Here is a 25,554-nt window from a genome sequence, read left to right on the forward strand (position 1 = left end):
AGTGTAATTTATGTATAAGAAAGTACTTTTATACTATTTTTTTTAATGTTGTGATGACTTCTATTCTGTTCTAATCAAAACATTTGCTGAATTTAATTCCTTTTTGATTGAGTTTTGGCCCAGCAGGGGGTGTCATTTGCCAGTTGGAGGATGCACACTTGTGCGGTGGGTGTGGGTGGCCTTGAACGACAGAGTGAGAAAAAGAGAAGGCAGTGAAAAAAGGAAAAACGGAGAGTAAAATTGCTGCAGTCATGGACTTGCGCTCAGAACTGCTCAAGTCCATTTGGTACGCTTTCACCGCTCTAGATGTGGAGAAAAGTGGAAAGGTGTCCAAGTCACAACTAAAGGTGAGTTACAATTTCATTAATGTACTATGATGAAACTTTAGGATGCTGAAAAAATGGGTTTCCACACAACTCTCAGACCTCAAGGTCTTAAAAATTATTCCTTGATCCGAGAGTGAAAAAGGATTCAATGAATTATATATATATATATATGCATATATATTTTTTTTTTTCCTTCCTTTGTTATGCTTTAAAAATGCCATATACTTGCTTTAACTGCTTGCGATGTGTTTCCTGTGTGAGCAAATCATCATATGCCACATGGTGAACCTGCTGAATATCTGGGTCACAGGTTTTCATTTTCAAATGCTCATTATAAAAGCAGCAAAAAAATGTCTTTTTCTCATGCATTTTAAAAAGCAAATTATGCCTGATCTCATAGGGCTTAAGGTTTCTGAGATTTACTGGTGCTTTCTTGTTTAGTTTTACAAAAATGTGTATTCATCAAGCTAATTATACTGCAATACACCTTATGTTTGTACAGACGCTGGCTTTGCATGGATGTACAGGTTGTTGCTTAAGTTTAGTCCCATGATTAGGTTTAGTCCAGTCCATATTTTAAGATGACCAGCTATAATGGGTCATCTCTAACCATATGGGGCATTGTGGGTCTGAAGTGGTTAAAAGGGCTCAAACTGATCAACTGAATCTTCAGCTTTGAGAACGGTGGCCACCGGATGTGTGCTGTGAGAGCAGACTCTTTGTTTGATCTACTCATCTCTCAGCTCTGTCATTTTCAAAGAAACATTTAGAGAAGTTCCTAAGCAAAGTTAGAGAAGTAATGCAATGTAGCTCTTCTGTTGTCGGAAGGGGTTTCGTGATGCTGTGGAATCTAACAGCAAATCATTTGCCTGTTAAAAGCATTAATCAGTACATAAATATGACTTATTATACCAGTATCATGAATTCAGTCAAACCTCTGAGAGCTGAGAATGCTAATATTTCTACCTATTGTTTGCCTCATTTCAAGATAAGTTGATTTTTGCATGTCTTTTGCATTCTTTTCTAATTGTGTAAGGCTGAATGGATCTAAAAGCATCAATGAAATCCCCTGTGATGTTTTGTGTATTTATGACCATTGGTGTATGTTAAGATGTGTGCTGTTGCTCTGCAGGTCTTGTCTCATAATCTTTACACAGTTCTGGGGATCCCGCACGATCCGGCGGCTCTCGAGGAGCACTTCAGAGACGATGACGACGGTCCCGTGTCCAGTCAGGGATACATGCCCTACCTCAATAAATACATCCTGGACAAGGTGCACAGCCTTACTATACATTCCCGTACACTGTAGTAGCCATTTTGTTTTGAGACCCAGGCTTTTTATGTCATTCTTTTCAAGACAATATGTTTGTTAATTTCTGTAAAGGTATAAATATTCCTCCAGCACTCAGAATCAGTGCATTTTCAACTTTTTGTTTTTGTTTTTTTTTTGTATATGTTGTGTTGGCTGATATGGCGTTCATGATAAACTCAGGCAACCTGACATCAATGATTTATCATTAACATTCTTGTATTTCTTGATGCTATAGTTTCTGACTTGAGAGTTTGTGTCCTCTCTGTAAGGTGGTGGAAGGCACATTTGTCAAAGAAAATGTGGATGAGCTGTGCTGGACTCTTACTGCCAAGAAGAACTACAGACCCGAGGGAAAGAGCATTTTACCCGGAAAAGACGCCTTCCGGCTCTGGTGTCTGTTCATATTTCTATCGGAGGACAGATATCCACTGGTCATAATCCCTGATGAGGTGAGATTCATGTTTTCTCAGTACCTAAAATAAACATTTTATTTGTCATTTAGATCCCGAGGCCCGAGGAATTTGCCAGGCCCGAACCTCTGATTAAGATCAGTTTTCAGAAGCATTAAAGGAGTAGTTCATTTAAAAAAAATAAAAAATTGCTGATAATTTACACACCTCCATGTCATCCACGATGTCCATGTCTTTCTTTCTTCAGGCAAAAAGAAATTACGTTTTTTGATGAAAACATTCCAGGATTTTTTGAACCAAACGATTCAAGGTCCAAAAAAGTGCAGAGTTTCGGTGCAAAATGCAAAACTTTTCAAAGGGCTTTAAATGATTCCAGACGATGAATAAGGGTCTTATCAAGCGAAACGATTGGTAGTTAAAAAAAAAAAAGTTTTATTTTTATAAGCTCAAATTCTCTCCTTGCTCTGTTCTGTGTGACTCTCCTGTTCGAACTCGTTCATCAAAATGAACAAATCTTTTTCCGAGTCAATTCGTTCATTTCGTTCGTTGAATGAACCAAATGACTCAAAAAGTTTCGTTCATTTTGATGAACGAGTTCGAACAGGAGAGTCACGAACGCGCATCACAAAACAGAGCAAGGCGACCATTTGAGATATAAAACTTTATTTTTTTCCTAATTTTTTTAAAATGAGCAATCGTTTCACTGGATAAGACCCTTATTCATTGTCTGTAATCATTTAAAGCCCTTTGAATAGTTTGCAGTTTGCATTGAAACTGTCTTTTGGACCTTGAACCGTTTGGTTCCCATTGAAGTCCATTAAATGGAGAAAATCCTGGAATGTTTTCATCAAAAACCTTAATTTCTTTTCGACTGAAGAAAGAATGACATGGACATCTTGAATGACTAAAGTTTTTTTTAAAGTGAACTACTCCTTTACATAATCCCATCAGTACACAGTCTTTCTATGCAGAACAAGATGTTTCTTTACCAGGAAGGCTTAAATATCTGTGGGGTATTTTGTGCTAAAACTTCACAAGCACACTTTGAGGACATCAGAGACATATTTTACATCTTGTGAAAAGGGAATTATACCACCTCTTTAACAGTGTAAAAATGCCTCAGAAATGTGAACCTAGTCCTGAGAAAAGTTGTAACATCGTTTATTTCCAGATTCCTCTTTGTCTAACATTTAACAGTTTTAAGTGTTGCTTACAAATACACCTAAAATAGTTTTAGGGCTACTATATCCTTAAAAGTAGAATGTTGTTGTACTGTTGTCTGTCTCTTGACTCTGAGAACTTTCTTGAGTGTAAATCACATCAGACGCCTGTAAACCTGCTGCTAACCACAGGACCACCATTTACTATATGCTATTTTCATTTTTTCCACTTCAACCGAAACTGGTAATTGTCAAAACCCCTGCAGGTTTTTCAGGTTTTGATAATCATACTGCCAAATCTGCTTTTAGTCCATCATGTTCATCTTTATTTTGTTTACTTTTCATTGTGAACGGCACAACTCTGCCAATACATGCATGTATGCTTTAAATAGCTTTTGTCAGGAAGCAAGGGTGATGTTGGTGTCAGTGGGACGATGTCAGAGCTGCTTCTTTAGTCTATTTATTTTGTGATTTTTTTTTTTTCTCTCTCTTTTTTATATGTTTGTGCTGAATGTGTGTGTTTCCCACCGCCCTTGTGCTGTTTCTTCTCTTGCAGCTTGGTTGATTTCCTGTGCTCCGTTTTGCAACTGTTGGTAAAATCATAATGTAACTTGTGACAGTTTCATAGAAGAGAAGTAAGAGAGAATAGAGTAAAGACATCTTGGTGCTTCGTAGCTGCCATACAATTGTAATAATTTCAGTATTAAAACTAACAAGCGTTTGCATTGTGCCTGTTTGAATGTGGTATTTTAGGTCGGTTGGTAAGTGCCCAACTGCAGCATCAGATAGCTGCTCTTATCTTCACAGAATAACACGAAAATATATATTTTTTTTTTTCACAGGTTGAATATTTACTCAAGAAGATATGCATGGCCATGAGTGTTGAGCTGAACCTTGTTGAACTCGAGGACTTCATTTCCCAGGATTCTGTTCAGCAGAATGGCTTCTCTGTATGGGCCTTTCTGGAGATGATGAATTCTGGGAAACTAACGAGGGGCATTGTCAAGGAAACCATCAGCATGGCAATAGAGGAGGTGTACCGGGAAATAGTGGGTGATGTGCTGAAAGAGGTATTAGCATTATCTATTTATATTAGCCTTATTTAATAATCTTTTTTGTGTGTGTGACTTTGTTCCCCTTAAATTGTGAAAACCCAACGCGTGTATGAATGAAGTCTGTTTATGAATAGAAAGTTAAAAAGAACAGCATTTATTCATAATGTATTTTTTGTAACCGTGTGAGTCTTTGTGAAATCCTGAATATATTGTTATTAGCCTGAATATATATATATATATATATATATATGAAGAGTTCAGATGCAAAAGCCTCTAAGTGCCATTTGAAATTTTCTTCTATAATGATCATTTTTATCAAGCTTGTATATTTAAGTTCATTAATTTGACTTAAATGGGAATGAAGATTACCTATGAATTGTCATTTAAGTGAAATTACTGAACTTAAATGTACAAGCTTGATAAAAATGATCATTCTAGAAGAAAATTTCAAATGGCACTTAGAGGCTTTTGCATTTGAACTCTTTATATATAGTTACAAATCTGAATATATAAATATAAATCTTAATGGAAAATATATGGAAAATATAAATATTAATGGAAATATCGAATATATATATAGTAATAATAAGTCAGAATATATAGTTATAACTCTGAATAAATGTAAATACTGAATATATAGTTATAAGTCAGGATATATATATATATATATATATATATATATATATATATATATATATATATATTATCTTGAATATATAAGGGCCTGAATTTTTGTGCAGGATTGTGGGTTTTGCACCTAATTTTAGTCATTCTTACAAGTTCCGTGCTTGTAATGTGTTAAATTCCTGCAAATAATTATTAGCATGCAGGTTGAAAGAGTAAACTAATTCATTCAGATGAACAGAGCAAATCAGTCATTTTAAATCCTGCTGTCAGACTAATTAATCATTGCAACCACATCTTCCCTCTCTCTTGGATTTCAGTGTTCATGTGAAACGTGCTGTATGTAAATGTATATGTGTGCTAAATAAAAAAAAGGATCTACCAACCGCAGTTGATTTTGATATCCTAGGTATTATTAACTGGTTTTGTGACTTTCTCACAATTCTGATTCTGTTTCTCAACGATGGTGAGACATAAACTGGCAATTGTGAGTTATAAAGTCAAATTGTGAGATGTAAACTTGCGATTGGGAGATAAACATTATACCTTTTTTTTTCATTCTGTGGCGGAAAGAAGTGTCCATCCCTTCATGTTCATTACGGTCACACAATTCTGGGCAGTTAAGAATACCTGGGATAACAAAATCACTTTTCTTGATTTGCACTCAAATACGTGAGAACGCACTTTACACACAGATATAGTGAATAATACTTTAAAAAAGAATTTAGCACATTATTATCATGGAACTCATGGGACAGCTGTGCTAAAATTCAGCCCCTAAACAATACATGTATTTATATATTTAGGATTTATAAATCTTTATAACTATGTATATTCAGATTTACATGAATATATTCAGATTTCTATTTATATATTCAGATTTGCATCTATATATTCAGGCTCAGATTTATATATTCATGATTTACATATAATTATTTCCTGTTTGCGTCCCCCCCATTGTGTGTGTGTATATATATATATATATATATATATATATATATATGAGTGTGTGTTCTAATGTGTCATTGGTGTGTGAGATTGAGATTCAAAAATATGCTGTGCTTCCTGACAACAGGGATATCTGTGGAAAAAAGGTCAGCTGAGGAGAAACTGGACCGAGCGTTGGTTCACCCTGAAACCCAGCACTTTAATTTATTTCTCCAGCGAGGACCGCAAAGATCGCAAGGGCAACATTCAGCTAGACGGAAACTGCTGTGTAGAGGTAGGGTACGGGTGTCTGTGGTTACTGGTTAGCATGTGTTTGTTATTAGAAATAAAATAAAAAACAGCATTATTCTATATTGGTATAGTATTAGTGCTACCTCTTAAGAATGCATAAGAGACTCTAGAAAGGAACTTGTCTGCATAATTAGTTCATTATTGACATTGTGGGTAGTGGGTTATGTTTCCCCTCTCTGGCCATTAACACACAATTCAAAGTGAACGTTTCCTTCTGTGGTGGTCACAGCCGTGTGTGTAATACTTCTCTGCTGTGTTTTTAAGGTTCTTCCTGACAGAGACGGGAAGAGGTGCATGTTCTGTCTGAAGACGCTCACCAAGACTTATGAACTTAGTGCATCTGACACCAAACAGAGGCAGGAGTGGACTACAGGTCTGCATGAGATATGATTTGGCTTTTTGCTCATTCGTCAGGTATTCTGTTTGTTTGGCCTCAAATGTGTAAATTATAAGGATAGTTTAAAGATGTTTATTTCTCTGTTGTCTAGTTTCCCTCGATTCAAGAGGCACTTTGTTCATTCTGGGCACTTTTCACTGATATTTACAATTGGCCTTTGTTGTTGTATAACCTTTAAATGCATTATTGAAAAAAAAATGTAAACAGTGAGAAGATGTCACTGTGGTTTTCTGCTGAAACACCCTTTGTCAGTGGAAACCTGTGACATTTTGAGGTTTGCATTTTTGCAAATTCTAAATTGAAACTCCACAGAGAAACCTTTTCTTGAGAGGTGGGATTGAATTTACCTAGCCTTCACTTGGTGAATCAGATTATTGGGGGTGGGCTTTATTTTAGGTCAGTAAGAAATCCCCAATCAACCATCCACTATAGCAGCACAAGAATTTAACATTTTGCGTTTCTATTTCTTTTCTGCCAGCTATCCAGACAGCCATCCGGCTGCATGTGGAGGGTAAGAAGTCTCTTCATAAAGACCTGAAGCTGAAGCGGCGTGATCAGCGGGAGCAGAGGGAGAAGAGGCGGGAGGCGAAGGAGCAGGAGCTGCAGCGTTTGCGGGCCCTGCAGGAGGAGCGCGAGAGGAAGATGGCGGAGCTGGAGCTGCTGAAGGAGGCGCAGAGACAGGCACAGGCACTGCTGGAGCAGGACGAACTCCGCAGGCGACAGCAGCACGAACAGCTCCAGCAGGCCCTGGAGATCCAGCTCAAAGAGGCTGAAGAGGTGAGGATCTGTCTATCCATCAGTCTGACAGTGTATTTCTGTCTATCTGACAGTGTCAATCTATCTGTCTAATATGTCTGTCTGTATGTCATTCTATCTGTCTGACAGTGTCGTTCTGTGTGTCTGTCTGTCTATCTATCTATCGTTCTTCTATCATTCTGTCTATATGCCGTCTGTCTCTCTGTCTGTATGTCATTCTATCAGTCTGACAGTGTCGTTCTATCTGTCTTTCTATCTATCTGTCGGTCTGACTCTGTCATTCTATCAGTCTTTCTATCGGTCTGACAGTGTCGTTCTATTTATCTGTCTATCTATCGTTCTGTCATTCTGTCTATTTGTCTGTCTGTGTCATTCGATCAGTCTGTCTATCTGTCTGACATTCTTGCTAAATCTGTCTGTCTATCTATCTATCGTTCTATCATTCTGTCTATCTGTCTGTCTGTCGTTCTATCAGTCTGTCTATCTGTCTCAGTGTCATCCTATCTGTCTAACAGTGTCGTTCTATCTATCATTCTGTCTATCTGTCTGTTTATATGTTGTTCTGTCTATCTGTCTGACAGTTCTGTCTGTCTGACAGTGTCGTTCTATCTATCTATCTATCTATCTATCTATCTATCTATCTATCTATCGTTCTATCATTCTGTCTGTCTGTCTGTACTGTGTTCTATCTATCTATCTGTCTATATGTCATTCTATCAGTCTGTCTATCTGTCTGACAGTCTCGTTCTATCTGTCGGTCTATCTATCTATTTATTATTCTGTCTATATGTCTGTCTGTCTGTCTGTATGTCTTTCTATCAGTCTTTCTATCTGTCTGACAGTGTTGTTCTATCTATCTGTCTATCTATCGTTCTATCTGTCTGTCTTTCTATCAGTCTGACACTGTTGTTCTATCCATCTGTCTATCATTCTATCATTCTGTCTGTCTATCCATTTATTCTGTGTGTTTGTTTGTCTGACAGTCAGTCGTTCTATCTATTGTTGAATCCATCATTCTATCTGTTATTTTATATGTCGTTCTATCTATCTATTCTTTTAGTAAGCCCTATAAACATTCAAATTTTCACTTTTTTTCAAAACTATCAAACAAGTCTTTTTGTCAAATCATCATTCACAATTTGTCCTGACAAACTGAATATTACAATAATGAATTTGTCTGTTTTATTTCTACTACATCATATTTAAAGTCTTAATCATGTTCGTTTACCTCATTTTAAATTCAGTTCAAGAACTAAATTGTAATTTTTAAAGTATTCTAAAATTAATTTCCGATATATAGATGGATAAAGATAAGAGTGTTTGTTTGCGTGCAGGCGCGGGCGAGCATGCAGGCAGAGATGGCACTGAAGGAGGCCGAAGCTGAGAGACAGAGAACACGAATCAAAGAACTGGAGGACATGCAGCAGCGGCTAGAGGAGGCTTTACAACAGGAAATCAAAGCCAGGCAGGACGAAGAAGCCTTCCGCTACGCACAAGCTCGGTGAGCAGCAGCACGCAAACTCTATTGAGCAATACACCCGTGCTCAGTTTCACCCACAAACACCCTGATGTTATAATAATATGCTTTTGAATGGCACATCTGCAGACTATTTGGTGCCCTGTTTGCCTTTTATATGTCTCATCAGTACTCTTCAGGGAAGAAATATAATAGTTTAAAAGCTCTCCCCCGTTGTATTGCATGTTAATTAATCAAGAGGAAGTTACTAAAGGAAGTAATGGACAGAAGATACTCAGTTTACAAACATTTTTGTCCAGAGAAATGGATATGTGTATATACTCTGAGAGGAAAACTAAATCCTGTTTCAAATTCAGTAAAGACAATGAGACACTACTTCCGTTTCAAATCTATTCACTATACGATACAAGCATGCAAAATGCCATTGTAAACAAAATACTTCTGATGTCTGACACAGTTGGAATAGCAATACACAGTTGAATGCACAAGACTGAGACCACATTGAAGTTTTGGGATTCTGGAAAGATGGAGTGTATAATTAATGAGGATTATTTAAGATTCTGCAGTATTTCTAGGTCACAAATGAAATGAAAAAGCAAATTTGTGACACTGATCATGCGTCTCCTTTGTACAAAGGATCAGATGTTCTTGAAGCGCAGAATGCTCTCTGGATCATTCTCAAATCATGCTGGAGAACATGGATCATAGAAATTAGTATTAATTTTTCAATTCATTATGCTGATAACATGAATATATTTTTGAACGCACGAGTCTCTTTTAGCTTGTGTTGTGTTTGATCATTCGCTGCCTCATTGTTACAGGCTGCTGGCTGAGGAAGAGGAGAAGATGAAGGCCCTCATGTCTCTCCGTGAGGAGCAGGAGGAGTATATCCAGCGAGCCCAGCGGGAGAAACAAGAGCTCAGAGAGGAAATGGAAAGCAAGTCTCGATCTCTGGATGAGGCACAGAAGCAGCTGGAGGAGGTCAGGGCCAATCGCTACCGAGTGGACCAGGATGTAGTGGTGAGTTTCTCTACGGTGATTTGTGTGACAAAAGTTTTTAACTTTAAAAAAAAATAAAATTACCATTAAAAGATTGTGGGCGGTAGATTTTTTTAATGTTGATTGATACATTAATATTGTAAATATTGCGTATTTAAATAACCGTTTTCTATTTTAATATATTTTAAAATGTAATTTATTTCTGTGTGAATTTTCAGCATCATTACTCCAGTCTTCAGTGTCACATGACCCTTCTAATATGCTGATTTGCTGCTCAAGAAACATTTCTTATTATTATCAATGTTGAAAACAGGTGTGCTGCGCAATATTTTTGTTGAAATGTGTTAGATTTTTTGATGAATATAAAAAGCATTTATTTACCATAGAAATCTTTTGTAACATTATAAATGTCGTTATGGTCACTATTGATTAATTTTAATGTGTCCTTGCTGAATAAAGTATTAATTTCTTACAAGCAAAATTTAAATGTTACTGACCCAAACTTTTTAATGGTAGTGTTTGCGTTAGTAATATTAACAGGGTAACACTTTTCAATAACTTCCTATTAGTTAACAATACATTATTTAATGAGTACATTTACTACAGTATCAATTCATTTTAGTTAAATTAAATTAAAATTAAAATGTGAGTTCAGGCTCATTAAATATTAATTTGCAGGTACAACATTTGATTTTATTGATGTAATAGTGAGTTGCATTTAACATGAATCGACGTTTAATAAATGCATTATTAGTATTTTTAAATGTTAGTGTATGTACTAATGTAGTTAACAAATGAAACCTTATTGTAAAGTGTTACATTACCAGTCAATTGATGTGCTAATGCTGATATTAGCCGTTTATGTATATGTAATTGTTGTGGAAATTGTCAAATCAACTAAACTAGCTGATTGATTGATTTATTGATTGATTGGTTGATCTGTATCTTTGTATCCTGGCAGGCTGCTCAAAGGAAGCTTCGTCAGGCCAGCACCAATGTTAAACATTGGAACGTTCAGATGAACAGATTGATGCATCCTATTGGACCAGGAGGTATGTATATCAACTAATTTACCCATATTTCAAGACGCAAAACGCAGTCCATCTCACACTGTTTACCTTTAGCAAGACCATAACCTCATCAACTTGAATTCTCTATGGTTTGAATTTGACTGATGCTAAATATCATTTTAGATTTAATCTTCTTTACATCAAGATTTTTGTTAAACTTTTGAATGAGTGATGTCTGCATCACTCGTTTTCACTGCAGTTTCAGAGATTAAAAAAAAATCCCCCTTCCTTACTGTTAAACATGTATACTTATTTCACAATCAATTGACTCTCTGTAACTTCCCTGTATATTCTGTAGAAAAAAGGTCCTCAGGAGGTGGGTCTTTTTCCAGCTTTCGCATCCCTTCACAGAAGGATCCAGGACTACGTCTGAAGCAGAAACCGGATGACCAGGATGAGGAAGGCAAAGAAAACATGGAAACCAGGGGAGGGTGTGAATCCGACAAGCGTTTGTCTACAAACGGAGACATGGACATACCTTAACATTGAGAAAAATATTTTTTATTTTGCTGTTAAGACTGATTTGAGTGAAAGGTGCCAAGAGCTCATGCCGTTAAAAACGCCATGCTTTTTAATATTCTCATTATTTGTTAATAGCTTGTTAAACTGTAATGTTTTTGTACACTGTCACATGTTTTACAAGTATTGTACTGTAGTTGTTAATTATCTGATTGACTCAAAGCTTTATGTAGACTAAGATGTACACTGAATAAATATTATGCATTTTTCAAGATGTTTTATTGTGCTGAATTTAAAAAAGGAACTGAGGGTATAATTATTAGCATACGAATGTGTTCATTTTAACAGAGACAAAAAAGATCTGCAAATGTTCATGCATGTAAATGGGATTTCTTGTGAGGGAGGAACAAGTTGAAGAGCTGAAGCGTCTGCGGTTTTGAGAACTTCCTGCTTCTGCCGTCAGATAAAAAAACCATGAAGACAACTGCATGGCACACACATGTTCCTTATAGACGTAGATTTATCTGTGCCTTATAGATAGATATAGCTATTCACCAAGTGTGCCTACACAGAGGAAATTTGGGGTTTTTTTTACAGAAACATCCGGTACTCAAAGAATATTAATCTAAAAAACAAGACAGAATAGTATGAGTTATGGGTCAGTACAGATATGATATAAATGTCAAATCCGATATAAAAAATAGTGAGCTAAATATTAATGTATATCAAAAATAAATACGGCACAGACATTTTATAATGCATGAAGTGGAGCTATTACTCGGTTGTTTTTAAAAATGTAGTACACAAAGCGTTTCCAAGAATAGCCAATCAATCAGATGTTATTTTTCAAAGCTGATTTTGCCGATAGTATCAGAACCAGATTAGATTGGTGAAACAGAGACACCTGCTGTTTACCAATAGCTCTTGTGTTATGATACACCCGGGACACTAGACGGCGGTAAGATCCCCAGCAAACCGATACAACCACATTTTAACCCGGAAAAAAATAACCTAGAACAGAAGCTGTCTCGAAACAGCTTCTAGGTACAGAGAAAGCGGTGGAAATGGCTTCACGCCTGAGCCGAATTTGGCCTACCCTGTCCCTGGTTCGTTTGAGCTCGGCGCTCGGGAGCCGCTGTGTGTCCCAGACGCCGAAGTCCAGCGCGTCTGGCGCGGCGGTTGCATCTGATCTGCAGCCCTTATCTCCGGCTCAGGACAGTCATGGACACACAGAGGTCAGCCCGTTTGACAAGGTAAGACGAACACAAACATGATGTATGATGCATGGGAACTAACTAACATTGGGTTAATTAGTGGCTTGAATTATGTTAAGCGGCTCACTCAAGTCTTTCTCTAAACTGTCTGAAGTTTGACCTAACGTTAACTTACCTGTTCATCTTTACACTGTGCACTGCATGATCTCAAGTCCGTTTTCTCGTGTCTTTCTTGTTATAATATGTTTTTTATTATGTTTAAACCTCTATCTGCTAAAGGTTCGAATTTTTTTTAGTCCTCTAATCTGTCCTATCCTTTCCTATTCTGTTAAATGGATACTCCACCTCAAAATGAAAATTCTGTCATCATTTACTCACCCTCGAGTTTTTGCAAACCTGTATTGCAAACTAGTGATTTGTGTTGATAAACAATTATTATAACTTGTTTACATCCGTAAACGCAGGTTTAAATTGTGTATTTTCAGAATCCAGATTTCCATGGCTTCCATCATTCTGACCCGTTTGTGGATGAATGGAACATGAGATTGACCTTTTTCTTTAGCATTTCTGTGGTCATTGTAATCGGAGGCACTTTCGTCCACTATTTACCAGATCACGGGTAAGTTCATAAATAAACTGACTGAATTTTGCACGAATCCAGTGATTGACCAATCAGGATCCACAATAGATACAGTGCATATTTATTGTGTCATGTTTAGTAAAAAGGTTGGAGCATAGAATATCTAGACTATCTGTGTGAAGAGGAACGTAAAAAAAAAGTTTATTTTTATGCTTGACAAAAAGGTGCTCTTAATATGTCATTGTAATTTTATTCTATTTCTATCTTGGCCTACCTGCAGTAGTGGCTGTTGCTATGTTTCACCCTTTTCACTTGAAACAGGCCTCTACTTCTGGTCAAAAAAGATCTCTGCCTCCTGCCATCACACACACACACACACTCACATACCAGGGGCAAAAATTTACTGGGGCAAAAATGGCACCAAAATTAATACAAATGCTTCCAAAATCCAAGTTATGGTGCAAAAAAAAAGAGTCTGTGTATAAGTTCTTTGTTTCTGATATTTATAACCAATATCTTGAGCAAACATGCTTTTTTTCCCGAATATCAGCACGTCTGCAAATGTGATTTTTTACAACAATTCAATGAACAATGACTTAATTGGCTATAGAGTGCCGAAGTTACGACGTCACTCTGTAGGCCAAAACGTGGACGTGAGTTAGCATTTTAGCACTACCGCTCTAAAGTCTATGGGATTTTTGAATGGGTTTTTGCTAAATCGCCTAAAAATAAGGTCTGTGGTGTAAAGCCTCTAAATATTTTCACATTTTGATCAATGACATAGAACACACAGTTATAACCTGCTTGTGGTTTTTTAAACTTTATTGTGTTTTTTAAAAATCTTTATATAGGCTTCAAAATGTATACATTTTGGATTAATTTGAAAAAATTATCTTGCTAGACAAAACGTGTAAGGGTCACAACTCTTTGTTGAACACAGATCTTATTTTTTGCGATTTTCCAAAAGTCTGTGGGGAAAATGCATTGCTTTTCGACCAAGGGAACCCATACACCGCTAGCTTCCGAGTTGTCCTACAAAGTGACGTCATCACTTCGGCACTCTATTAGGTGACTTACATTTTACACCCTATGTTGTCTGTTTATCCTCTATTTTGCCAATTAAATAGTTCCAAATAGTAGAGCCGTTGCATGTCTCTGAGCAACAGAGTTTCAGTTTCATTACTGAATGAATCTGAGTTTTTGAACAAATCAATTTAATGAATGACTTTGTTCCTTACTGAATCAGCCATTTTGAATGAATTGATGGGGGTCTGACTGTTTCTTTAAAAACAGGCCTCCGAATTGCAAAGGTCGCCTCTTGTTAATTGGTTGATAATTGGGTTCAGCAATAATGATTTGCCTTTTTCTTTTAATTATAATGAACATGATCTGCCTCTCTCTGTTTTTATGCTCCAGGATGAGGGGGTGGGCTCGCCGGGAAGCTGAAAGGTTGATCAAACAGCGGGAAGCTGAAGGTCTTCCCCTCATGACTGAAAACTATTACGATCCAAGCACGATTGTTCTCCCATCCTCGGAAGAGGACTAGACAACATCTTGTCAAAAATTATCCTGTTCATTTGTGTTGACTGTACATTTGACTCTCCTCAACTTTATCTTAATAAAAACAAAGTTATAATAAAGCAGTATGTGATATTTTCAAATTGTGATCAGTTGGTATATCTAATGATACTGTAGAATTAATGGTTTGTTTGCAAACATATGGGTGTAATAATAAAGTTGAGTGTTAATGTATGTTGTTTTATGTAATGATTATTATTTGATAGTGCACTATGAACAGTGTGTACGGTTAAGTAGAGAGAGCCAAAGTATTTATATGATGTACAAAACAACTGAAAGTAGTTGTTATGTGGTGCAGTTTTATTCATGTAAACTCAGAAAACATAAGAAACTAGGATGTGGATTAGTCAGGAAGATGAATGATCACAAACAGTCATTTTAGTTACTTTCCAACTGTTATTTATTTAGTAATGCATTCATCTGTAGCTTTATTTCAATTGTCGATTTTCATAAGAAAGTAGAATCGTGAATGATGATGTTTTCAAAACAAAATTCTTAATGAATAATTTAAATTAATTTAAAAAAAGTAATAAATTAACGAATCAAACAAAATAGGAAAGCAGTGACGAGGATATATAACCTTAACATTAGTATCCTCTTAAATGACACTGTTTCAGGAATATATCATAATTTTATTATAAGTTAAATTACATTAGAGAAGAACGAAAAAGGCGAAAGATATGTTGCTGTTCTGCTTTTGGACGTCTCTGCCTCTCTTGATTGGTGGAAACGATCATGAATGGGCGTGTCTTAGCGGCGTGGCACAGTCTGCGGGGCGGGGCCTTGGGGTCGTACAGGAAAAGATAAAGAAAGCGAGGACAGCTGTAACGAAAACGGTAAATACGCATACAAAAACACCTCTGGTACTTACAATCGATATTTTCATTGATTTCCCAAACGGTCTAGAGACAATATTGCCGAGTAACCTTTTTAAAACCACTCCATTGAGTAGAATTATGCCTTTTATATGCGGCTAGCTCAATGCTAATAGGCTAAGTGTGATGATGACGGAAACGGACGAACAACAAGATGCCGAACATGAGTTTATAATCGTATTAAGGTCCGATTATCAAGACCGTAACACGTCTGGAAAGGCTAATACAAGTGTTGATTTGTGGATCCAGTCGAATCCAAGCCAAATTGTGCTAATGATACACTTATTAGGGCGTGATATGAGGCGTCCCAGTTAGCACAGGGAGTAAACCGGGGACTGATCCATTTGGCTCAGACATGCGGCTGTTATAATGACCATCGCTAGTTTATTCTCCAACATAAAAGCCAGCCCGTTTAACGTCGATTTTATTCCCCATTAAGACCTCAGTCTTTTTGAATCAGTTCTTGACTCAATGTTAAACTACAAAAGGTTACTTGAGTGACAATAGGTTGACCTGACTGACTGCATTCAGCTGTTTTTATGGTTGATCTAATCCGATGTGTCACAGATTTTGGCATAACACATGTATTGGTTAGTCAATTGAGTAGGGTGCGGTGTTCGTGTGTGTGTGTGTGTGTGTAGAGTTTGATGCTGCAATGCTATAATAACATAAGAACCCAGTGTACAGATTGATGAATGTACTGAAATGTGAATATAGGCGTACCTAAGATAAGACTATATAGTACTGTATGTACTATATAAGATCACATGTTGTTTTATTTTGAAATATAAAACAGGCAAAGCATGACATAAATTAGTTGTTTATTTTACTCAAAGGAATCTATTTTTCTTGAATACATACAATCTGATATTATGACAGGCCGATCAGGCCAGTGGTTACATTTTTTTTACTTGCCCTGCCAAAATAAAATACAAATATCTTTGGGTAACATTGTATCCTAATAAATGATTTTTAGATACCAGTGAAATATCACAATTCTCATAACTACATAAAATATATATGAATTCAAAATAAACACAATGTGACTGATAATATATATTTCTTACTCAAACCACTTAAATAAGCTATTTTTCTTATTATACCGTAATTATAATACCGTACGAAACTGGTTGATGAATGAATGCAATCTGAATATTTGAAAACATGGATTTCACAAGAATATGGAGTTGCCAATAGAACACATTTTATATTAAAAAAAAATTCTAAAAACAGATTGAGTACATTTTTAATAGGCTAATTTATAAAAGATGCTCATGCTGTGTCTGTAATTATAATTCATAAATATAGCTTTTTTTGTCAAGTTGGTGTATAGGAATGCACCATTGACCCCCAATTGTTCCTAATAAGCCCACTTAGACATTAACTTAATTAATTGAGCTTATGAGCTTTACCCACTTTTCATTTTCACTTTCATTGTGGGGACAAAATTATGGCAACTTAGCAAGTGGTGATGATAGGTTATTGTTGAATGGATCTTCAGGAATGTCAAATTCCAAAACTGTAATTAATTTTTAATTTCTATCAGTAGTTATTTGATTATATACGTTGGTTAATACAGGTTTCAATAATATGTTAAGTATATACATAACACACATTGGGCTTATTTGTTACACAGATGGCTTCCCACAAAGTGTCCACTCTAGACTCACGTTTGAAAATTTTCACTTGTCTCCTGTAATTATTGGCTGATCTTTCTATTTTTTGTGACAGATGGCTGCAATTCGCAAGAAGCTTGTAATCGTTGGAGATGGAGCATGTGGAAAGACGTGTTTACTCATTGTATTCAGTAAAGACCAGTTTCCTGAGGTCTACGTACCCACAGTGTTCGAGAACTATGTTGCTGATATTGAGGTGGATGGCAAGCAGGTGAGATCGTCTTCTAACATCAAACTATTACAGAACATGTGTCTCTTCTAGAGCAGTTTGAACTTATGCAGTTTGGGGTTTATTCTGGGTCCACAATGTGTAATTGTCATGCTGTTGTTGGAAGACAAACTAAAATTATAATATAACATTATAGAAATATAGTTAAATATATAATATATAACATGCAATAATGTTAAAAAGCTTGGGGTTAGTACGATTTTTAAATATTTTATATATGCTCACCAAGGCTGCATTTATCATTAAAAACCGTAATATTGTGTAATATTATTACAATTTAAAAGAGTTTTTTATTTTAATATATTTTAAAATTGAGTGATTTAATCCTGTGATACAAATCTGAATTTCCAGCATCATTACTCCAGTCTTCAGTGTCACATCATTCTTTAGAAATGTGATGCTCAAGAAATATTTCTTACTATTAGCATTGTTGATAACAGTCGTGCTGGGCAATATTTCTGTGGAAATTGAGGATCCAGGATTCTTTGATGAATGGAAAGCTCAAAGGAACAGTATTTATTTGAAATAGTAATCTTATGTGAATACCATGAATGTCTTTACTGTCACTTTTTGATCAATTTAAATGCGTCCTTGCTAAATAAAAGTATTAATTTCCTTAGAAAAAATCGTATTGACCCCAAACCTTTGAATGGTAGTGTAATTATAAATAAAAACAGAATAATTTTTTAACCTTTTACACAAATTGTAATGCTGATAATATAATTTTGAATCATTTTGTTGTCAGGTGGAACTGGCTCTATGGGATACAGCTGGACAAGAGGACTACGACAGGCTGCGGCCCTTGTCCTACCCAGACACTGATGTCATCCTCATGTGCTTTTCCATAGACAGCCCTGACAGTTTGGGTGAGAAAATCCATCTCTACCATTCTTTAAATATTAATTATATACAAGGCTAATTTAGCCTTTAAATACTTTGAGACTATATGGATTAACTAAGACTACATTGCTGTGGTCACTGTATTGAAAACCTTGTTTATTCAAACAGAGAATATCCCAGAAAAATGGACGCCAGAAGTAAAACATTTCTGTCCAAATGTTCCAATAATTCTCGTGGGTAATAAAAAAGATTTGCGGAATGATGATCACACTCGACGGGAGCTGCTGAAGATGAAACAGGTGTGTGTGTGTGAGCTAACACTTTCTACACTAAACTGTTATTATACAGATTTTTAGATGGAAATAACAAAAAAATAATGGAACTAAAAGAGAAAAATGGTTGTTTCAATGTTATTATATTGTTTATAGAGATATAGAAGTGTACTAATGCCCTTTCAATGCTTCCTTCCTCGAACAGGAACCAGTTAAACCAGAAGAAGGGCGAGACATGGCTAATCGCATCAATGCCTTCGGCTACCTTGAGTGTTCTGCTAAAACCAAGGATGGCGTGAGGGAAGTGTTCGAAATGGCCACAAGAGCGGCGCTCCAAGCCAAAAAACGTGGCAAAAAGAATGCCTGCGCTTTGCTATAGAGAACGAGAGACGAAAAGAAAGAACGAGGGAGGGAAAGGGGTAACCAAACTAGGCCAAGGAAAAGGAAAGAGCTATAAAAGTTCACAAATAGAGGGAAGAAACGCCCCTAGTGTTAATTATGTACTCGGGGGGAGGGGGGTCAGAGAGGGTCATTTTCAATCCAGGCCAAAGGAAACTACAGAAGATAGTAGGGACAACTGCACCGGCAAAAAAAAAGGGACTTAAACATTTTTATGGCCATCAGTCCTTTTTCAAATCAAGATTAGTTGACCTTTAAGCCTTCAGACGGATCGATAGCATATGGATAGTGTATTTGTTGGGTAAATAAAGATTGGCGTGTGTTCACAGTGGCTCACAATCAGCGATTGCTTTAGGGGTGGGATTACTAGTGATGTATTCTTTGGCCCATAGCACATCTTCACATTTGAAGATCAGCACTGTACGCAAGAACAGAAACAAACGACTTGGTCAAAAAAGATTCCTTTTTTGGCACTAAGTGCATTATTCAGGGTGTAAAAGGCATTAGTTAGTACTCTACATCATGTGTGCTACATGTCAAGCAGGGAGTTGTTTTTTTGGATCAAGATTTTGGCCACACAACGTAATACTCCCATGATGCCCTTTGTAAACCTTCCCAGGAACCCAATGCCGTCGTATGTAAATCATTCATGCCTGTTTTCTTTTTAATGATCTTTTTTTTTTCCTACATTAACATGCTAATATTGTTGGTTAACACAACTGGTTCCTCTGTGCCCTCCTGTCCTGTCGCAAAATTGACGGTTTAGTCACTGGTTTAAAATAGCTGAAGGTAGTGGTAGTCTTACAATTCTTTATTCCAATAAGATTTAAATATATCTTGTACTTTTTTTTGCCATTTGCCTATAAAAGTCGAAGTAAGATGCATTAAGCAATGATCATACTAATTCACCTTTTTTTGTGAGTATTTTATGTGCTTGCTCGTGTATTATAATTAAAAAAGAAGAAACTTTGGGTTTATCAGCCCTCGTGGAGCTCAAAGCAGAACTGCAGCTCTATATGTTGACTGTCAAGACACTGTTCGATTTTGGCAATATTTTATAATAGGTGACAGTAACTTAATTTTTCCACATATTCCTCTTTGCCTGCATGACAGGCTTTTATTTGGTGTGCAGAAATAAAAGTAATATTTATCTCACTGTGTAAATGAGAATCTCCCTCCATTTCACTCCCATTTGTTTTCTTTTTCTCCTGTACTGTATGTTTTCTTTTTTTTTGTGAAATTCTACTGGCTTATGCTATCTCTTTTTTGCATATTTTACAAATTCTAGTATCTTAGAATTGAAACGTTTTAAAAGAAATAAAGAAGGAAAAACGTAGCGAAATGTGATTTTGAAAGAGCTGTTTAATGCCATATTATTAAATGCAAGTCATTTCTTAGAAGAGATTCTGCATTTCATTTTAAGAAAAAAAAAGAGCCTTTGATGCATCAATTATCTTTTGTATACCAGTGCATCTTTGGATTTCCACAGACTCGTTTGAAATGTATTGAAAAAAATAAATTCTTATAGGGTAATTTTTCTTGGGTCTTTATTTTGTCTCTTCTCCAGTTGATGTTTGCGTAAAATACCTCATTTCTTCACCAGCTAGATGTGGTCTTCAGTAAACGAGTACACATGCTGACAATGTTAGGAGTTAAAAGCAGAGGTAGATCAAATAAATACCAATCTTTTGCAAGTTGACCAGTTAGTCTTTATAGTGATCTGTGCAATCCAGCCACGAATTCGTGATAATAGGGCTCTGAAATAAGAGGAAACGCAAGTTAACAGTTTTTATCATCATAAATAACCAACTATCACATTCTACCAGGTGATTTGACACTAAACCTGAGTCTGGCTCAATGATGGCGTGTCTGATGAGGAAGTCCAGAACCACCATGGCACAGTTTGGCTTAAACTCCTCACTGACCAGGAGATCTTTCACCTGAGAACACATCAGACAGAATAGGCGGTAAGATGTGCCACCTCATAATCTAGTAAACTCCACACACTTTGTCCTTTATATAGAGACAGCCCTTCAAATACAGCTGCCCGAGATAAAAGTGAGTATTTTCTATGCAGAATTTCAAATATCAAAGCATTTATCTATGTGTAAGCAAACTTTTATGTCACAGCTGATCTTATATAAAATCACATAGCATTCAACCCTAAAATCAATGGGATGCTTTTACCTTCTCGATTGGATAGTAGTAAAATGCTTGCACTTCTCCGTCTCCGATATGAGGCTGAAAATTCAGTGGCAGCTCTAAATCAAAGACAAACTGACACTCAGGAAATATTCCTTCGTCATCTTCGTAGGTGTAGCTACGGAGACAGAGGGGAGCATGAATTGAAGATTCAAGATTGCAGAACGTCTTTCAATTTAGCTAAACATAGTAAACAGTTTCCAGGCAGAAATTATGCCGGTGACAACATCCATGTCTTTGATCAGTGACAGTGACATCTTCCAGACTTGAATTCTGGTCATCTTCTCTTGGGCGCTTGCAATATTTCTCTGGAAGCCTGCCAGATGGAGGCTATTTCTGGCTATTTAATCAGTCTCTTTTGTAAGAGAGTTTGAGAGATCTACCTTGGTATCTGGGAAAGGTTTTGAATAGGAAGAACAGTAACATATTTAATCTTAAAAATCGGCAGTTAGCAATAGCTTTATTTGCTTCATACAAGGTTCTAAATTATTTTCAATGACCCAAGTGAAAAAAAGAAAGGATTATGCACCTTACAGTTCCCACGGGACGCGCTTGCTCTGCCAGGCCTGGGGGGATGCAGGCTTCCTCTCCACACTCTTTTACTAGTGTATGCCTTACACTACAGCCTGCTGCCAGTCCTCCAGCCGCCTGAATGATAAATCAGATCAACCCAATTAAATCAAAGTTGGAGATATGCTAATGTACTTCTAAAAGACAGTAGTAATTTATATAGCACATAATTACAATTTTGCAGTCTTTATTTATTAGTATTAATAACTTTATACACTAACATTCAAAAGTTTGGGCTCGGTAAGATTTATTGTTTATTAAAAGTCTTTTATGATCACCAAGACTGCATTTGATCAAAAACTGTAATATTGTGAAATAATGAAATGACTGACCCCAAAATGTTTGAGAGGTCCAACTTCTTGCTCAACCAATGTTGTTAGTTTGGTGTGGCACTAAATTGTAATGAACTGATTAATTTGCGTATTAATAAATCATCACCATGTTGTCCAGTCTTCCTGGATACGTCTGTTTGGTCAGAGATCGTCGTGCCAGCCACATATTAAGATTGCCACTTGAATCCCGAGTGTAGCCATTGACATGGACGCCGTACCGTTTCACTCCGAACAGACCTGTGTTTGACCATTATTTATAAACAGCTATAAGTGCCACTTGGTCTGTGACAAAGTAGAAGCATGAAATGAATATTTTATTAACATACTTGTAGCTGCTCTCTCCATGTACATCAGCGGAGGATCGCAATACCTGGGCATCACAGCGTATTGCTGAAAAGAAATGCACTCTGATAAATATAAAAGAATCAGGGTCTGAATTATTAAACAAGGAAAAAAGGCTACTGTAGTGAATTATTCTGGAGATTTCTATTTAAAGTGCCCCATCATGCTTTTTCAGATATTAACTTTCATGCAGTGTGTAATATAGCTGTTTGTGGATGTAAAAGGTCTGCAAAGTTTCAAAGATCAAAGAACGAGAAAAATAGTTATTGTCTCCCAAAACAAAGAGCTGATTCTGAACTGCCGAAAACGTGTCTGCAGTAACTACAGTCTCACTACCTTAACATCCTTTTTTTTAAATGTAAATTGATGTCATGGTGAGTTGTGTTATATGATAGTGGAAGCCCTTGAAACTCATTCTCCATATCGCTTATTATTTCTGACACTGGAACAAATTGAAACTAATGTTTAAAGAGTAAGGGTGAAGATGAGTAACTATCTGTCTCACCTCATCTCTCCAGCCTATAAGACAGGTGAATGATGCCTCTCTCCTCAGCTCCTGCAAGACCTCATCCACAGCCACTGACCTGCTCTCAAATGTGTCAACACTGGAGCAGAAGGTGATAGAGCTCCCATAAGGTCTGAAGACAGAAGGAAAACGACCAAGAACTGATGCTACTTTTGGGGAAAGCCATCCAACTTGTTCTCCAGCCACTTCAAAACGTAGACAGCTCTCTAAACTTGAACCTGGAATAAAATAATGCACTGATGTCAAGTAAATACATGCATTTTACATGTAATAAGTGTAATAACACAGTAATATCAGTTTCCTTGCACCTTGAATACAGGCAAGTATACAGAACTTTAAAAAAAAGTGTTAAAGTGTTAAAGTCTATATATATATATATATATATATACAAATATAACTATGTTTTACAATTTGCTCATCATCTTACTTACTATAAATCGATTTTTCGAAGTATTTTATAGATCAATAAATCTAATTAAAAAAAGACCAACCCATACATGGCTTGTCCATTCACACTGAATCACATGCAAATGTATCGTTCTGTCAATTTATTTCCCCACCTGGTAAATGAAAGTTATTCATTCGACGCAGGAGTTGTAGCATTTTCTCCGACCACGAAGTCATTTGTCGATTTCACACGTGTTACAGTTAATTATCCGTTCAGAAACCGTGATTTATTATATTGGGGGATTTGTGCTTGTCGTTGACATGCTGTCACACACCCACGGGCTTCATGCTCGCCTCCATTGTTGCATTTCCTGTTGATGTGAGCCCTGATTGGGTGGCAGGTTCGATTGATCTGCGCGCTGATTGGTTGAAGCTCTATGACGAGTTATTTAACGGCGAGTGTTGCTCAGAGGTGTTTCTCCACTAGAGGGCGAATGTAGATTAAAAAAAAAACAAAAAAACAAAGTGCACTTGTTATGTTACTGGACTAAAATACTTTGAACAGGCTTGTCCAAAAAAAGTCATGTCCATTTCTCCATATACAGTGCTAAATGGTTTATTGTTCAATTATCATGTTAATATGTGGAAATTGCACCTACTGTGAATTGGGTCATTGGGCCTTCTCATTAGTAAGTTTATGAGTTCACGTCGTCACATCATATAATCTTTACGTGAAATGCTTATTGCTTGCTGTTTGATACAATTGACGTAAATAGACACAGATGAAGATGAGGTGACAGTGTAACAGCAATGAGGTAAGCATCGCTTCTGTTGTGTTTGGCAGTATTATGAACATGCTCATTCGTAGAACTCGATTTAAAATTAAAATGTGACCATTGATTACCATAATTTGAGTAAAATAACCTTATATGATTGACAAAATATGTCATGACCAATTACATTGTTTTTCACTCATCTTGGGTCTTCACTTTGATTGCACTGGGCTTCACAAAACTGAATTAACCATAATTTCCATCAAAAAGATGCAATAGATACAGTCGACTCGACATGCAGTCATGCTGTCTTCTGCTTTTGTTCGACTGGCTGTGTTAAACACTGACAAAGAGATCCATTACAGATACAGAAAGGGAGAGAGAGAGAGGGACAACTAAAATATTGGTTGCATTACACTTGCTGTAATCTGCACCACAATCTTGGGGTCGAGACTCCCTCTGAGCACTAAAAATATGCAGACAGTAATCACTGTTGTTAGAGAGGACTGAGAAGTATCTAGTTGTAGGCGTTTTTTAATGAGTCAAGAAATGCAAACTGTTCCAAAACACACAGCTAGAGAAGAGATAAACAGAAGAGATATATTTATTTATGAGTATCTATCTATCTATCTATCTATCTATCTATCTATCTATCTATCTATCTATCTATCTATCTATCTATCTATCTATCTATCTATCTATCTATCTATCTATCTATCTAAATGTTTTTCATTCTCTACTACAGTATGAGTTCTCTAAACAGTCTGGGCAGTATTTATCATGTTCTCGACAGGCTTGGCTCCAGCCATGTGTGTGGACGGATGGTGAATTCTAGGAAAAAAGTAAACACTGATTCTCAAGTTGTCATGAAGAAAATGAACACATTAGACTGTTTGCTGTCTGAGGTCGGCTTAGTTCAATTGTACATTAAACCATATTTTTGGAAGTGTCTTCATACAGCCTCATTCCAGAAATGGACCACAGCTGAAGGATGGTGCTAAAACGATTTCGGCGTTATTTGTTTGAGACATTTATATCTGGTATAACCTGTTTTTGGTCAGACTCTGAGCAGATGTACTAGGTAAACCCGAAGACAGGAAGATGTGTGGGTGGCGTGTTTACCTGTTTAAAATGATTGTTTGTCTTCACGAGCATTCAGAGTTTTTATTTTTGAATGAAAGACAGGAAGCTCGGGGCATGTCTAATGGGGGAGTATTACATCCAATTGCCTAATACTTTTCTGTGTGGGAGGCAAAAATAAAGAAAGGCTATAACGAACTGGGGTGTAGGAGATGCAAATTGCAAACAGAATTAAGCAGAACTAATTGATTTATTTGTCCCAGCCTTTTCTAAACACATTTTATATAATCACAACAGGCTTACACTTGTGTGTTAATGTTGTGTTAGCTAACACATATTACGGTCCATATTCTGAAAAGCCTTTATTCTGCTAAAAGCGGTTTAAATGCTTTAGG

The 25,554-nt window shown here is 36.5% G+C and overlaps 4 protein-coding genes across 5 annotated transcripts; 3 read left to right on the plus strand and 1 right to left on the minus strand.

The window, feature by feature from the left end:
- The first annotated feature begins 183 nt into the window (after positions 1–183).
- def6a (DEF6 guanine nucleotide exchange factor a) lies at positions 184–11,558 on the plus strand. 2 transcript variants are annotated; one of them, XM_089119794.1, is made up of 11 exons: positions 184–347; positions 1,459–1,599; positions 1,908–2,087; positions 4,051–4,278; positions 5,963–6,109; positions 6,391–6,499; positions 7,002–7,300; positions 8,614–8,780; positions 9,578–9,776; positions 9,974–10,068; positions 10,717–10,807. In XM_089119794.1, the coding sequence occupies exons 1-10, from the start codon at positions 252–254 to the stop codon at positions 10,019–10,021; spliced, it is 1,614 nt and encodes a 537-aa protein (XP_088975920.1). In that variant the 5' UTR covers positions 184–251; the 3' UTR covers positions 10,022–10,068; positions 10,717–10,807. The 2 variants fall into 2 exon arrangements, with proteins under 2 accessions (XP_088975920.1, XP_039519949.1); XM_039664015.2 differs by lacking the exon at positions 9,974–10,068 and adding an exon at positions 11,124–11,558 and having other exon boundaries at positions 188–347.
- A 710-nt stretch (positions 11,559–12,268) lies between these two features.
- ndufb11 (NADH:ubiquinone oxidoreductase subunit B11) lies at positions 12,269–14,830 on the plus strand. The gene is made up of 3 exons (XM_039664044.2): positions 12,269–12,537; positions 12,984–13,117; positions 14,495–14,830. The coding sequence occupies exons 1-3, from the start codon at positions 12,349–12,351 to the stop codon at positions 14,622–14,624; spliced, it is 453 nt and encodes a 150-aa protein (XP_039519978.2). The 5' UTR covers positions 12,269–12,348; the 3' UTR covers positions 14,625–14,830.
- Positions 14,831–15,336: 506 nt separating this feature from the next.
- rhoaa (ras homolog gene family, member Aa) lies at positions 15,337–20,480 on the plus strand. Its single transcript, XM_039664039.2, has 5 exons — positions 15,337–15,492; positions 17,263–17,418; positions 18,182–18,302; positions 18,445–18,575; positions 18,754–20,480. The coding sequence occupies exons 1-5, from the start codon at positions 15,337–15,339 to the stop codon at positions 18,925–18,927; spliced, it is 738 nt and encodes a 245-aa protein (XP_039519973.2). The 3' UTR covers positions 18,928–20,480.
- On the minus strand, positions 20,168–23,687 carry tpk2 (thiamin pyrophosphokinase 2). The gene is made up of 8 exons (XM_039664027.2): positions 23,480–23,687; positions 22,899–23,137; positions 22,378–22,441; positions 22,158–22,288; positions 21,679–21,797; positions 21,135–21,267; positions 20,791–20,887; positions 20,168–20,704 (listed from the first exon to the last, which is right to left on the minus strand). The coding sequence occupies exons 1-8, from the start codon at positions 23,541–23,543 to the stop codon at positions 20,658–20,660; spliced, it is 894 nt and encodes a 297-aa protein (XP_039519961.2). The 5' UTR covers positions 23,544–23,687; the 3' UTR covers positions 20,168–20,657.
- Between the last annotated feature and the right edge of the window lie 1,867 nt (positions 23,688–25,554).

Source organism: Pimephales promelas, chromosome 14, assembly GCF_988280905.1.
Source record: "Pimephales promelas chromosome 14, fPimPro1.hap1.1, whole genome shotgun sequence".
Lineage (NCBI taxonomy): Eukaryota > Metazoa > Chordata > Actinopteri > Cypriniformes > Leuciscidae > Pimephales > Pimephales promelas.

Bases quoted from the DNA above. Each gene is read 5' to 3' on its own strand.
- tpk2 (XM_039664027.2), bottom strand. From the start codon at position 23,543: ATGACTTCGTGGTCGGAGAAAATGCTACAACTCCTGCGTCGAATGAAT. The intron at 23,138-23,479 runs GTGGGGAAATAA...ATTTTATTCCAG, and splicing joins GAATAACTTTCATTTACCAG to GTTCAAGTTTAGAGAGCTGT. The intron at 22,442-22,898 runs GTGAGACAGATA...ATTTCTTTTCAG, and splicing joins TTATAGGCTGGAGAGATGAG to CAATACGCTGTGATGCCCAG.
- def6a (XM_039664015.2), top strand. From the start codon at position 252: ATGGACTTGCGCTCAGAACTGCTCAAGTCCATTTGGTACGCTTTCACC. The intron at 1,600-1,907 runs GTGCACAGCCTT...CCTCTCTGTAAG, and splicing joins ATAAATACATCCTGGACAAG to GTGGTGGAAGGCACATTTGT. The intron at 7,301-8,613 runs GTGAGGATCTGT...GTTTGCGTGCAG, and splicing joins AGCTCAAAGAGGCTGAAGAG to GCGCGGGCGAGCATGCAGGC.
- ndufb11 (XM_039664044.2), top strand. From the start codon at position 12,349: ATGGCTTCACGCCTGAGCCGAATTTGGCCTACCCTGTCCCTGGTTCGT. The intron at 12,538-12,983 runs GTAAGACGAACA...GTGTATTTTCAG, and splicing joins AGGTCAGCCCGTTTGACAAG to AATCCAGATTTCCATGGCTT. The intron at 13,118-14,494 runs GTAAGTTCATAA...TTTATGCTCCAG, and splicing joins CACTATTTACCAGATCACGG to GATGAGGGGGTGGGCTCGCC.
- rhoaa (XM_039664039.2), top strand. From the start codon at position 15,337: ATGTTGCTGTTCTGCTTTTGGACGTCTCTGCCTCTCTTGATTGGTGGA. The intron at 18,303-18,444 runs GTGAGAAAATCC...TTATTCAAACAG, and splicing joins AGACAGCCCTGACAGTTTGG to AGAATATCCCAGAAAAATGG. The intron at 18,576-18,753 runs GTGTGTGTGTGT...TTCCTCGAACAG, and splicing joins AGCTGCTGAAGATGAAACAG to GAACCAGTTAAACCAGAAGA.